General features: G+C 42.7%; 1 protein-coding gene across 1 annotated transcript in view; it reads right to left on the minus strand.

The window, feature by feature from the left end:
• LOC138283523 (mucin-2-like) overlaps window positions 1-12,712 on the minus strand; it is a gene marked incomplete at its 5' end in the record, with an annotated part of 528,362 nt that overhangs the window by 161,685 nt on the left and 353,965 nt on the right. Inside the window, one exon of the mRNA XM_069221463.1 lies at window positions 10,719-10,826. Coding sequence (XP_069077564.1) covers window positions 10,719-10,826 — 108 coding nt within the window. The remainder of the gene's footprint in view (window positions 1-10,718; window positions 10,827-12,712) is intronic.

Consider the following 12,712-nt stretch of genomic DNA (forward strand, 5'->3'; position numbering starts at 1 on the left):
CACCACAAAAGGATGAAAAACATGCAAATAAGCCTTTCTTGAGGTAAGATGAGAGGCACTCTTAAGGAGAAATTAATATTTTAGCAGTGGGTCTCCTGCTGTGTTAAGGAGCCCGCGCATATTTTCCTCTTTAAAAGAGGGGTGCCCGGTCCTACCCAGCCATCCCTGTCCTTCATTTCATTTGGGCCGCACAGGGAGCCAACTCCCCTAACAATCTGCCACAGTCCTCACCGGAACGGGAGCTGGTGGTCTTCCTTTCCTTGCCCGGTCCAATGCGGACAGGGTGTTGCATCTTGTGGAGGCTGCACTGTCCCCCTTAGACATAGGCATGTGGCCCAGGAGTCAGGCCCATGCCATTGAAGGGAGCAGTGGGTATTGGAGGTGAGGGCACTGCCAATGATGTGCTGCAGCTACGCTTCCTCCGTCTCATATTGTGTTGGGGGGCCGGGCTCCTTTTTCTGTGATCTAGGGTGCATAACAGTGCTACCCCTTCATCCCTTGTCAGGAGCCCAGGGATGGGAGTCCATGGTCCCCCAGACCTCTTGGGAGAGAGCACCCATGTACACACCCTCTCAGGGTCATGAATTATCAATCATGCTGCATGGATTCCTGGGCACTAGCCCTCCCTGGGGTATAGTCAAAGATACAGTGGAGCCTCACAGGCTCTATTGCTGGAAAAGCGGTCAAAGGTCAGGATAAAAAAAATCTTTAAATATAGATAACTCAGGCCATAATGGGGCAATTTTACCCATCCTGAGCTGCTTTTACTCCTGGTGACAAGCACAAGCTATCTTGAGCATTTCCAGGATTGTCATCTGGCTCCTAAAAGGATGCACTTTGCAGGGAGTCTGTTTCACTGGCTCCCTGTGCCAGCCTTATCGTCTGCTGTGCTCTCCACAGGCCTCATGGCCTCCTGGTTGTTTTGCAGGACACCCTAGAGGGCAGTGGAGTCAAATTCTCCCCCGAGCTGGTCCACTAGGTGTGTGTAAGAACCAGCCTCACTTTTGTGATGCAAACCCGACACTGAGAGGTGCTAAGTATATTCTTTGTCCTTTAATTAATGTTTTCAGTCCTATGTCATTTAGGTTGACCATCACTGTCATGAACTTGGATCCCAATTATCTTGTTACATATACACATTTGGGTATGACTTTGACTGAATTTGATCTTGGCACAGATTCCCATTTGGCTATGACTTTGACTGGTTGTTGCACTTCCATTTGAACTTCCCCCCTCAATGGTTCATTCTGTAGACATGGGAAGACATGGACAATGCAGTGATTGTTGACATTGTAAAATAACTAACATTGTAGACAGAATAGCTATACATTTTGTACAGTCCTTTAGATATATCACCTTAGTAAGTGTTATGATGAATAGGCTTTAACGCTGTTGTTAAAATGATTTATCTTTTTTATTGTAAATCAAAGCATGTTTACTTCTAAATCCTAATCCCTAATTCCTTCTTATTTTATCTCCTAAAATGGGACTGGGTGGGTACTGCAGGTGGCGTATGTCATTAGCTAGGTAGATGATGAACTTTAACACTATAAACATAGTGGAATACATCAAGTCCATCCTGGACAATGAACCTTATTTAGAATTTGGCAGTATTGTATGCCTACCATCTTGTGGTTCACGACCTCATTTAAAAAGTCAGGATACCTGCAGGGTGGCATCAGCTGGCTCCATTATCAGCGACCATTCCCAAGTGGTCCATCCATCACCAGAATGCTGGGCCAAAGTAGTAGTTATACCACTCTAGTTATCCCACTCTAGTTACCCAGACTGGTAAAACTAAAAATTGCTGTCACACACAAGGAAAAATCTGTTTTACGGAAACAAACTCCTGTTTGTGGAACAAAACATTTACTATTAAGCGCATGAAACCAACAAGGCAGCAGCTCACATTTATCTGTTCCTTCAGTACATCTGCCACTCCTGCAGGTGGTGCAACTCTCACTGTGACAGACCACTAACTTGGCAGGCTAGTGGTCCCTAGCCACACTGTAAATGATTTTCTATAAGCCAAATCTATGCTGTACAATTTTACCTGAATACATGCACAGGAAAACTATGATACCAATAAAGAATTCCCCTTTCTTGTACACCAAACTAAGATGAGCTGATCAATGTATTTCTTACTAAACAAAATCATCATTGATGCAAAATTAGGAATAAGCAACATATAGAGTCTTGAATGGAAAAAGGTCAGGACCCTTCCACAAAAGATGTAACACAGCCCATGATATTTAAGCTTTGTTCTTCAGATTTATATAATTGAACTAAATCAACAAGGGGATTGGAGGTGCATGGCCAAGTTGTCAAAGATAGTCACTGCCTAATTCCTGGTCTTCGCTCAGCCTTGGAATTATCCAACCTACTGTTATGCTGGTCCTACTTTGTTAATGGGACTGTGTGTTTGGGACGACAGGACAGTAAAGTGTGGGAGACTGAGACTATCCACACAGTTACCAACTCTCGGCCTACCTCTTGGCTAGCTCAAAGTGCCTCACCCAAACCTCCAAGCCCACAGGGGTAAAAGGTGATTATGGCAACCTGAACATAACACTGGATCTCCTAGAGAAGTTGAGGAAACAGACTTTATTACTTTCATATTATCACTCATGCATACCAAGGCAAGACAAAAAGATGCAAGATAAATGTTCAATACATTTATTAAAACGATCACAATCTAGCATATAAACAGTTATCTGCAATAATTAGCCAGATGAAATAAAGCAAGGTAATCAGCATTGTGAACATGGTGAAGATGAATAACCAGGTCATGATGTCTGTAGTTCTAGACTTTCTACAGGTTCCTACATAACCCTAAGTCTATTCTGAGAGCATAGTGGTTGTAACCCTCTGCCTGGCCCGATCTAGGCTATTAACCCCAGCCCCATATCTGAAAGGAGTGTCAGGAATCAGCCTCTGGTATGGATGACAATCCTTTCAGGAAGCTGACAGATCAGCGCCAGCCAAGCTACATGTCACACAGCATGTGTCCCAGGATCATGGTGGCTGGAATTCCCCTCAAACCCCTTGGGTCAGTGCACTGTTTAAATAATAAACAAAACTACATTGAAAATGTAGTTCCAATTCAATGTTGTGTCTAGGTGGTAGAGGCTGTCTTCTGAATGAGTAACATAAACTAGCATATTATGTACCACGTTCCATAACCTTGGACAAAAAGTACTAAATATATGTTATGCAAAGGCTAACTAAACAACCAGCTTGTTCTTTGCTTTTCTAGAATGAATGCAAACTGCTAAAATGTGTAAAAGCCATTGCTGAAAAGCAGCCTTACTGAAATGAATAAAATGTGAAAAATTATGAATAAAACATTAACTGAAAACCAAAGCTAAAACATGGGTGACCAGCACGAGTCTTAGAGTACCTCACAACACTTATTCACCCTCAAACATAGCCATTCAGGAATGAATTTGATAAACTGCCACCACAAATCTCAGGAAAATACATTCTAGGGCTTTCTGGAATAAACAGTCACTGCAGAGGGGATTTGTGGGGCTGTCTGAGGCCCACTACAAGATGACGGGCCCTTCTAAATTTCAACCGAACAAGGTAACAGAGGGCAGCTGACAGAGAGGTTGGACCTCCATGAATACAGTGTCCCAGGAAAGAGAGGAACTGGGCCCTGCAAGATTACCAAGATAGTGAAACAGCAAGCAGACATGAGGTCCCACATCAGAGAGCTGAAAGGTGAGGAGCAGCAACAGGAATCTGGGGCAAAGTCAGCCACAATGTGTGAAACAGAACCCCAAGCCCAGAATGGGAATGTTGAGAGATGAGTGCAGGGTAAGGAGAGTGGTCCTCAATCCTCGACACACAGGAACATGGGGTTAGGTCCCTGGTGGAAGAGCCTTTGGAAGACATATGATAACAAGAGCAGCAGAAATGAGCCTTAAAAGGAAAAGAAGTGACACCGCATCAGAAAGTGGACCAAGATAGGCCCAAGGTAGCAGCACAAGGTATGGAAACTGAATAAACCAACCCAGTCCCTATCTTAGTGCTGTGCAGGAGCCTGAGGCTGGAAATGTAAAACATCTGGAGAACATGAGTGGACATAGCAACAGTGTCTTACAATGAGTGATGGCATTCCCAGGTGGGTTTGGACCAACAGCCATTACCAAGTACGGCCATGCAGGGCAGAGAAACACAGTGATCTTAAAAAATCAGTTGAAGACAGTAAGCATAAAATATACTTCAGTCTTGCTACTCCACCCAGGTCGGAACTAGACTACTAATTACAACACAGTTTTCAGGTGACAGAAGCAGGTCCCAAATATCATTCCCTTTAGTCTTCACTCTTGCGCCTGCAGAACCCTGAAAGAAATAACCAGTGGAATGCTTACACTGCAGGGGGAGAGAAAGTGGCCTCACGTAGGCAGTCCGCCTATCAACGCACCCAAATCTAAAGAGTCAGTTGCACACCTACAAGAGAGAAATCTCTTCAATCACCCTTTCTCGAGGGGGCGCACCTGAAACTCTAAAAACGAGGCGGCCAACTCTGACTGGGCGGCCACCTGTCTCCATACAGGAACATCTAGGAGGAAGTCCAAACTCCAGAAAAGTGACCTAAGGAACTGGAGAGGGTGCAGGCAAGATAGTGGCCACCTACACCCAGTGCCTGGGTTAAGTCACACACTATCCACAACTACACAAAAGAAGGGGCAATGTACCAGGCTCCTGGGTCCTTTGTGAAACTGTCAGCTACAATGGCAAGGGCAGAGCCAGGAATGCTACAGCAATGTCCACTAACGAAAACAGAGACTGAAACAGATGGCATAGGAGGTAAAGAGTGGGGGGTCTCTAGCAAGTTTCTACCATTAGCTTCTCAAGAAATCAAAAACAACATCAAAGCGTAAAAACAGAACTATTTTCAGACCTCAAGGAAATCCAAAACACGGTTCTAGACCTAAGTGATAGGTTCAACACCCTAGAAACCAACACAGATGAACAAGTGGAACATTACAAAACCATTCAACCATGAATAATATTACTACTTGAAAACAGCACATAATTCCTCCAGAGCAAATGTGAGGAATTGGAGAACTGCTCCAGAAAGAACACAATTCACATATGAGGTATCTCAAGAGAAGTTGAGCCAAGAGATATTAGCAACTATATTGAAACTCTACTGGAACGGCAAGACCCTGCATTAAACTGCAGAGACAGAGCATATCAAGGCATCCCAGTAAGTCCAAATGAAAGTTAGCTCCAGATGTCTTGGAGCACATCCACCACTTATTAATGGGTAAGGCAAAATTATGGAATTGAGGGGAGTATTTTGTATACTACATTTCAACCAGAAACAGTTATTTTACACTCCTGGGACCACATATTCAGATGGGCCCATCTCTTGTGGCTTACATTCGAGTGGTAGGGGGTAACAGGTAATATCCTCCATAAAAGAAGCATGAACGAAATATGCTTCAAATTGACCCAGTAGGACAAATTGAGAAAATCTATGTCCCATGAGCACAACACACATTTGATGAGGAAAGAGGCAAGAATGGAAATAAGCCATTGCCTGAGGAGATCATTAAATGCTGGGAAAGGGTCTTGTAGCACCAACAAAGATCTACTGTAAGATACCCCAACTGACGGACAGCGACAACCTAGCCATAAGAAATGAGAATATGTCCCCAGACAAGACATAATGAGATAAGTGGGGGTGGGGCTAGGTGGCGGGGGGCACGGCAGATACATCATACATCATATATATCCTAAAAACAGGTAGACATACTACAATGTACGATCCAGTGCAGGCATATTTTGCAAAGATTAAATTGAGAGAAACATGAATCAAAGCATAAGCTGACTTTAGTTCTATGAGTTGGACAGAGGAGTGAGAGGGTGCGAGGTTACATATCCACCAAATCTGAAGTACCTTACAGGCACCACAGTCAACCTTAATGCAACCACCAGCAAGATACAAGACCACAAGCAAGATGAGGGTTCACTCAACCTAGGCTCCCCCACACAATTCAAACAACAATGAGACTTTGAGCTGCATGAGAGGTTTAAATAATACCTCTACAGAGTAAGCATTATAGGAAACTGAGGTGCATGGAGGCAGATATTTGTATGCCAACCAAACCAACAGCAGTTAGGGGTTAACTAAAGGCCTTGAAAATTTATAGTGGGAACTTTGCATTAGCAAATAGATGATTTCAATATCATGAGGAAAGGAATAAGGCAACCACACACGGGAACTCTGGGCATGTCTCGCTCAGAGCTATATCATACAGATAGATAATGAAAAGGCCATACCGCAAATATATGAAAAAGAGAAGCTAACAACATTCCACTCATTCTATCAAAAGTTATGAGATAGAATACCGGATACATACGAATTAGACCATTATTTAGATGCAACTTCCCACATCTAAGCTAGATAGAGACTAGTTTGAAGCATCTATGACAAAGGAAGGGATCGCAAGAGCCATTACAAATCTGCAACCAACTAAAGCACTGCAGCCTGACAACTTTATCACCACCTTCTGCAAAACAGTCACCACCTGCTATTAAGCACACTGACAGAAACCTTTAATACACTTGATCGGGCCAGGGAATCACACCCACAATAGAAGATTCCATTTCATGGATAGGGAAGCATTGAAAGGGCCCTACACTCTCTACATCATATGTACTTATTTCATCCTTAAACACTGGCTTAAAATGATTTCCTGAACATCTGGTTGGAGGCCTTACTACCCTATCTGATCCACACAGATCAAGCTGGCTTCATTTTAAACTGCACCACCTATAAGAACACTAAACAACTTTTCACTCAATTGACATAAGAACACAAACAGGGCATAGAGGTGATACTCCTGTTTTTAAAAGTGGAAGTGGTATTCTCGAGGATCGGTTGGGGGATGATAATGGCTAAACTTAAGAGATGTGGATTTGGAAGTAATTTGAGGTTTTCAATTGCCTTTCTTCTTTCTTTGCTCCCAGAGCAAAGTTCAGACTAAATGGAAATGTGTTGGACTGGATCCACTTTGGGCAAGAACAAGACAGGACTGGCTCTTTCCCCCTATTATCTGTTCTGTCTTTAGAGACCTACTTGCAAAATATCCGGGAACATTCCAACTTAAAAGTATTGGGTTCTGACAGGACATGGTTAATGAGGCTGCTTCATGTTGACAAACTGTAGTCCATTTTGAGGGTGAGTCACACTAGAGTTGATAACCATAAATGATGAGTTTCAATTGTTTTCCAACTAAAAAAGATAACCATGACCTGGCCCCCCATTGTGACAAAATGTTTCTCTGTGAATTTCTCTAAACTTTCTAAACAAATTATAACCTTATAAGCAAAGATAACTATAACTTACTTTTAACAATGTTTTTTTGTTTACTTATGGGTTGGTGGGCTTGGCCCTCTCTGCAGGTAAACCCCAAACTGCCTTCATCCCTCCTGTTTGCTGTACTTGTTTTTTGATGGCTTTCTGGATTCCGTGCAATTTATCACTGCAATCCAGTGCTTGTTCTCTCCCCCTAAAATCATAGTACAATTGGCTAACACCTGACAGGTACATTTAATTTACTTGTGCGTCCCTTGTATAAGGCACGACAAGAACGCAGGGCCTATAAATGAAATTCTAATAGTAGGTCTGCAGCATTTGTTGTGCCACTCACTCAAGTAGTCTTTTAAAACATGTCCCAAGCCTTCTATTGCAGCCTGTGTACAGTTTTAAACTGAACTGCAAATTGGTCCTAGAAAATAAACATTTTGCCAGGCAAAACCTTTCTTTCTAATAAATTTCAGTCACCTCTTTTATGGGCCCTAAACAGCTCAAAGGGAAGAGCTCAGGGTATTAAATATATTGGACATGTACTTCTAAGTTTCAGTTGAAAACTTCTAAATTAGTTTTTCACTATTGTAAGGCATCCTTATCCTATAGGATAGCATTGGGACACTATAGTACATTTAATACATATACATTTTTGCTTGTGAACAGATATAAATGCCATGTTTGGTCTAAAAAGCATTGTAGTTTAATACCGTTTTAATGGTAACCGTGGATGTTCAGTCACAATTCTGAAAATGCCACTTTAGAAATTTAGCATCTTCTTGTCATAACTATTTGGTTCCTGTATCCTAGGCCAAACAGAGTGGCAGTTGGCCTTTATGCATCCTCCAGACAGTCAGAGAATGGGGAACTAGCTGTTGGACAGATGGGCCATCCTACCAGAATGGGATGGGTAGAGCTGTTCCCTGCTCCACTTACATTTCAAAGATGCTGCCTCATCACACTCACAAACAACTTGACACTAATCCTTTCTCACCTTAGACCCCTTGGAGCCTGGACAGTGTAGGAAGGACATTCCAGAATCAGATGTGGGGAGGGGAGTCTAGAAACTTCTCCCACTTCAAAGGTTGGCATCAGGAAAAATATTGGACCCTTACACCAACTCTTCAGTTCACTCTTAGACCTCTGTAGGACCCCCAGAATGAGTGCAGTGTACTTCAAAGGACTGCTTTAGTCCTGATTTTTACTCCAGAGGACTGCCTTGCTACTAAAAGAGGACTGCCCTGCTGCTTGAAGCAAGCTTTGTATTCTCGAAGGACTGCCCTGTTGTTTGAGGTTTGCCTTGCTACTTGATTCTACGACTACCAGAGTGACTTCAATGGCTAGTTGGCTGTCTTCCTGTTCTGAGAAACAGGGACAGAAGAAGCTTCAACAAGTTGAACCTTGCACCTGGACACTGCCTGCAGTGTACCCTACCCCCAAAGTGGTACCGCCCCTAGTCCTGAATCCTTAGAAGTGGTGTTAAAGGTGAAAAGACAGCCTAAAACATTAACTTGGGACCTCTAAAAGTTCCACCAAAATGTGGCCTGAGAACTGACAAGAGACCAAGACCAACCTGCTCAATGATACACCCAAGGTGAATTGCTGGTCGGCTTGACTTTATGCCAGCTCCTGCTGCATTCTTCTCCACAACAGCAAATCCTGTCTAGCAGTTCCACTTCAGAAGGGTATCCCGGCCTCGTGGAGCCCTTATTGGCTGTAGCATTCAGATTTGTCCTGCTGGAGGTTTTCAACTTCCGAAAAAGTGAGCAAGTCTAGGGGTGAGCGGAAGTTTTCATTCTGCAAACTGGACGATTTCGGCGACTCTACATTACCCTTGTAACGTGGAGTTCTGGCCAAATTCAATCAAATCCTGTGTGACACATTTGTTTCTTGCAAGGCTCCAGGGATGCGAGCAAGATTTGGCATCCCCCAGCTTGATTTTCTAACGTGGGTGGTCGCATGCGGTCATGGTCAGAGGGGACCTTTCTGGGTAGACTTGCTGCTGCTTGAGTAGATTTGAATGTAAGCGCACACTTGTGTACCACATGGTGCTGTTTGCTCTGATTCTTCTGGGCTGTTCACTCTACCTAGTAGTTTATATGTAACTTCTGCCGAGTAAAAATCCACGAGCTCTGCCCACCCCTAATTAAATTCAAATGTAGAACTCTTCACAACAGCTCTGTCCAGCAGCTCCCCAATGATGATGCCTTCTCCGTCGCTGCTCAGCTACCTTTCCCCGCTGAACTTTACTTTCTAAGACATTTTTTCTTGAAATGCCTTCTAAGTCTGAAAGTAATCCAAAACAGATCCCGATCCACTCCATGTATCCGAACCTGGTTCCATCAGAATCAGCCATAAGTTTTTACTGTGTCCTAGGCTCGCATGGCTAGAAATCCATGCTTTGATCTTTTAGGCACAAGTTTTCACTAAAAACTTTGAAAGAGCATAGCTCCAGTTCTACCAATTGGATTTTTGCTGCTTTGGATTCCCTTTATATATTAATATTTTATCTATGTTTCTAAATTGGTGTTTTTTGTGTTGTATTTTCACTTTATATCTGTTTGAGTGCTGCATAAATACTTAACACATTTCTTCTAAGCTCAGCCTGACTGATTCTGTGTCAAGCTGCCAGAGTTCAGTGACTTTTAAGGTTCTCCGTGGCAAAGATTGTGGACTGCAGCTTGAGAAGGGTCTTCATCCCCCTCATTCAAAAATACAAATTCCTACATAGGCATATACACTCGGACACATACACACATGTACATTTTTCATAAATATATAGTTAATTGCCCACAGGTTCCAGGATAGTTCCTTTCAACTCTTTAATCAAATAACATTTTGGTTTCTGATTAAACTGATTATATCAAAACTGAGTGACCGCTCTCCAGATTAAAGGTATTGACCGCCTCTTTATATTTTAATCACACAAGTAACGGCGCCTTATGTATGTCAGTACTGATGATCAAATCTTTCTCAAACGCCATATGGATTTGTAATATTGGGACAACTTTGTATGTGATCAAGATTGCTTCATGTGTGAACAGATATGGTAACTATGTGTTTGCTATATTAATGAGATGTTTATCAAGTCAAGACTATTCTTTATACACCCTTGTGTTTATGTAGACCACGAAAAGTAGTGTGCATTTTTCAGAATGCTTGATTAGCTTGTCTGGCTGTCCATCTCGGGAGTAACAAGAAACCGTGTGTTCAGGGAAGTTTCCTTTTTACTCCTTATATTTTATTAGTGAGTTCACTTATTAAAAACATTTTTACACCTTGCTCAGTTGCTCAGTGCTAGAGGTGAGCTTGTATGGTCTGATTGTGGAATCTCCCGCTCTTGAATACAGAACCTGACATAGGTATTGCCTGTGGGAGGACTAGTACTTACTGCAGTTAAAGGTCGGGCAGCAGCCATCTTCATGTGACTTGACACAGGTGACTTCAAAGCCCCTTGGACAAAGTGCCTCGTTTTCTCTGCAGGGGTGATTTGTGCATCCTGTGCATAGAAAAACAATATGCATTATTATTTACATAATTCATCCATGAACTATGTGCATCGAGACTAACAGGGAAGTGGGGAGTTACAGCGACAAATTGCTTAAATGTTTTCACTGTCCATTTGTCTACTTTGTGTGTGTATCAATGGTGCTAACCAAAATTGTTGCATTTATTGACCTAGGGGAACGCTGCTTCGTACTCCAGAAAATCACTCAGTAGCACCAAACAGGCAGCACATAATGAGAACGACTACTCATAAAGCTTGGACTATGTGTCTGAGGACCATTCTTTTTACCCACCTTAACAGCACTAATTTTATGTATCCCCAGGACGAGGGCTAATTCACACTGAGATCTGTTCTAAGGTGGGTCCCAATGGACGCAAGGCCGACGGCCAGTGAATGGACTGAGCTGACCTACTGGCTTTATGGAACAGTCACAGCATCAACAATGGGGAAGGAATCTTCTCTTAAATAACAAAAGTACGGACACACCGCAAGCACTAAAGTGCAAATATATCTAACCAAACACATGCGAAACAAGCCCATCACAGGCAGTAGACTTAAGTGCTCTGCTTCAGGGTAAAGAATGTGAACCGCAAGGGCTGAGGTTGTTCAAGCTCCTCTCAAATGGTCACCAGATGAATGGCAATATATGTATGAGCCATATAGATGGATCAGCCCTGCACCCATTGGCATGGCAGAAGAGCGTCAACCCTGAAAGGATCTCTGGTCCACACGGTTCCGGTAAACAGGATACTTTTTATTACAATACAATAATCCTTACAGCTCCTTACTCCCGACCTCCTTCCACCGATCACAGGCTCCAGCTGCCTGCTTGCACACAATCTATTTACCCATGCCACATTCCCGAGTTCTCCGCGCGTCGGTTCCATAGCACGAGGAACCACAATGACGCGATGAACTCATACCCAACACATCTCTTCCCTTACAACAATTACAATAAACAAAATAAAACAAAATAATTTCAGGAGTAGTTCATAAATACACAACATTTAACAAAACAATTATACATCAATGCATTTATGTTGATAAATTCTAACAAGAACACTGTAAAGATTAATCATCAAATTTCCTAGGAGGTTTAGCAGTTCTGGACGAACGTCTGAGGGGAAGTACAGATGAACTGGTGGCCTTCCAAGAACCACAACCAGAAGGCATAATGTAATCATCAAATTTCTTAGGTGGTTTGACAGTTCTCTTAGAATGATTGACAGATTTTGTTGCAATGGGAGACTGAACTGTCAGACGTTCAATACGCTCACCACCATCACCTCCATAGACACTCTCCGCTGCAGCTGACTTAGTAAGGGATATCTTATCTTTATTCCACCACTTGCCATCATCAAGCTTAACAGCACTGTCACCTATTTAGACTATAATTTTACCACTGGAGAATTTGGACAGACCAGTCGATCTCGGACACTTCACCATTACTATATCACCTACCTTCCAATCAAACTTGCGGAGGTGAGTTCCATGAGAACTCTGCATATACTTTTGCTGCGCTACATGACGTTTCTCCATCACACCATCAACTTTATACCAATGCACACAAAAGCAACCCATCCATTGTCTTGTTAACTTTGAGGAAGGAACACGTCCCCGTAATAAAACAAAAGGAGACACTTGTGTATCAGAATTGTTGGTGGTGCGCACGGCCCACAACAATTTATCCAATTCATTTTTACAGTGCAAACCACTAGCTTTAGACAATTGAATGTTGTCTTTGAGAACTCTGTTAAACCTCTCAACTAAACCATTACTCCTAGGATGGTACAAGGAAGACTTAGAATGTTTGATTCCCAAGAAATTCATACATTTTGAAAACTGTCCCGAGGTGAATTGAGGACTATTGTCAGTTA

The sequence above is a fragment of the Pleurodeles waltl genome, chromosome 3_1, assembly GCF_031143425.1.
Source record: "Pleurodeles waltl isolate 20211129_DDA chromosome 3_1, aPleWal1.hap1.20221129, whole genome shotgun sequence".
In the NCBI taxonomy this organism is placed as follows: Eukaryota; Metazoa; Chordata; class Amphibia; order Caudata; family Salamandridae; genus Pleurodeles; species Pleurodeles waltl.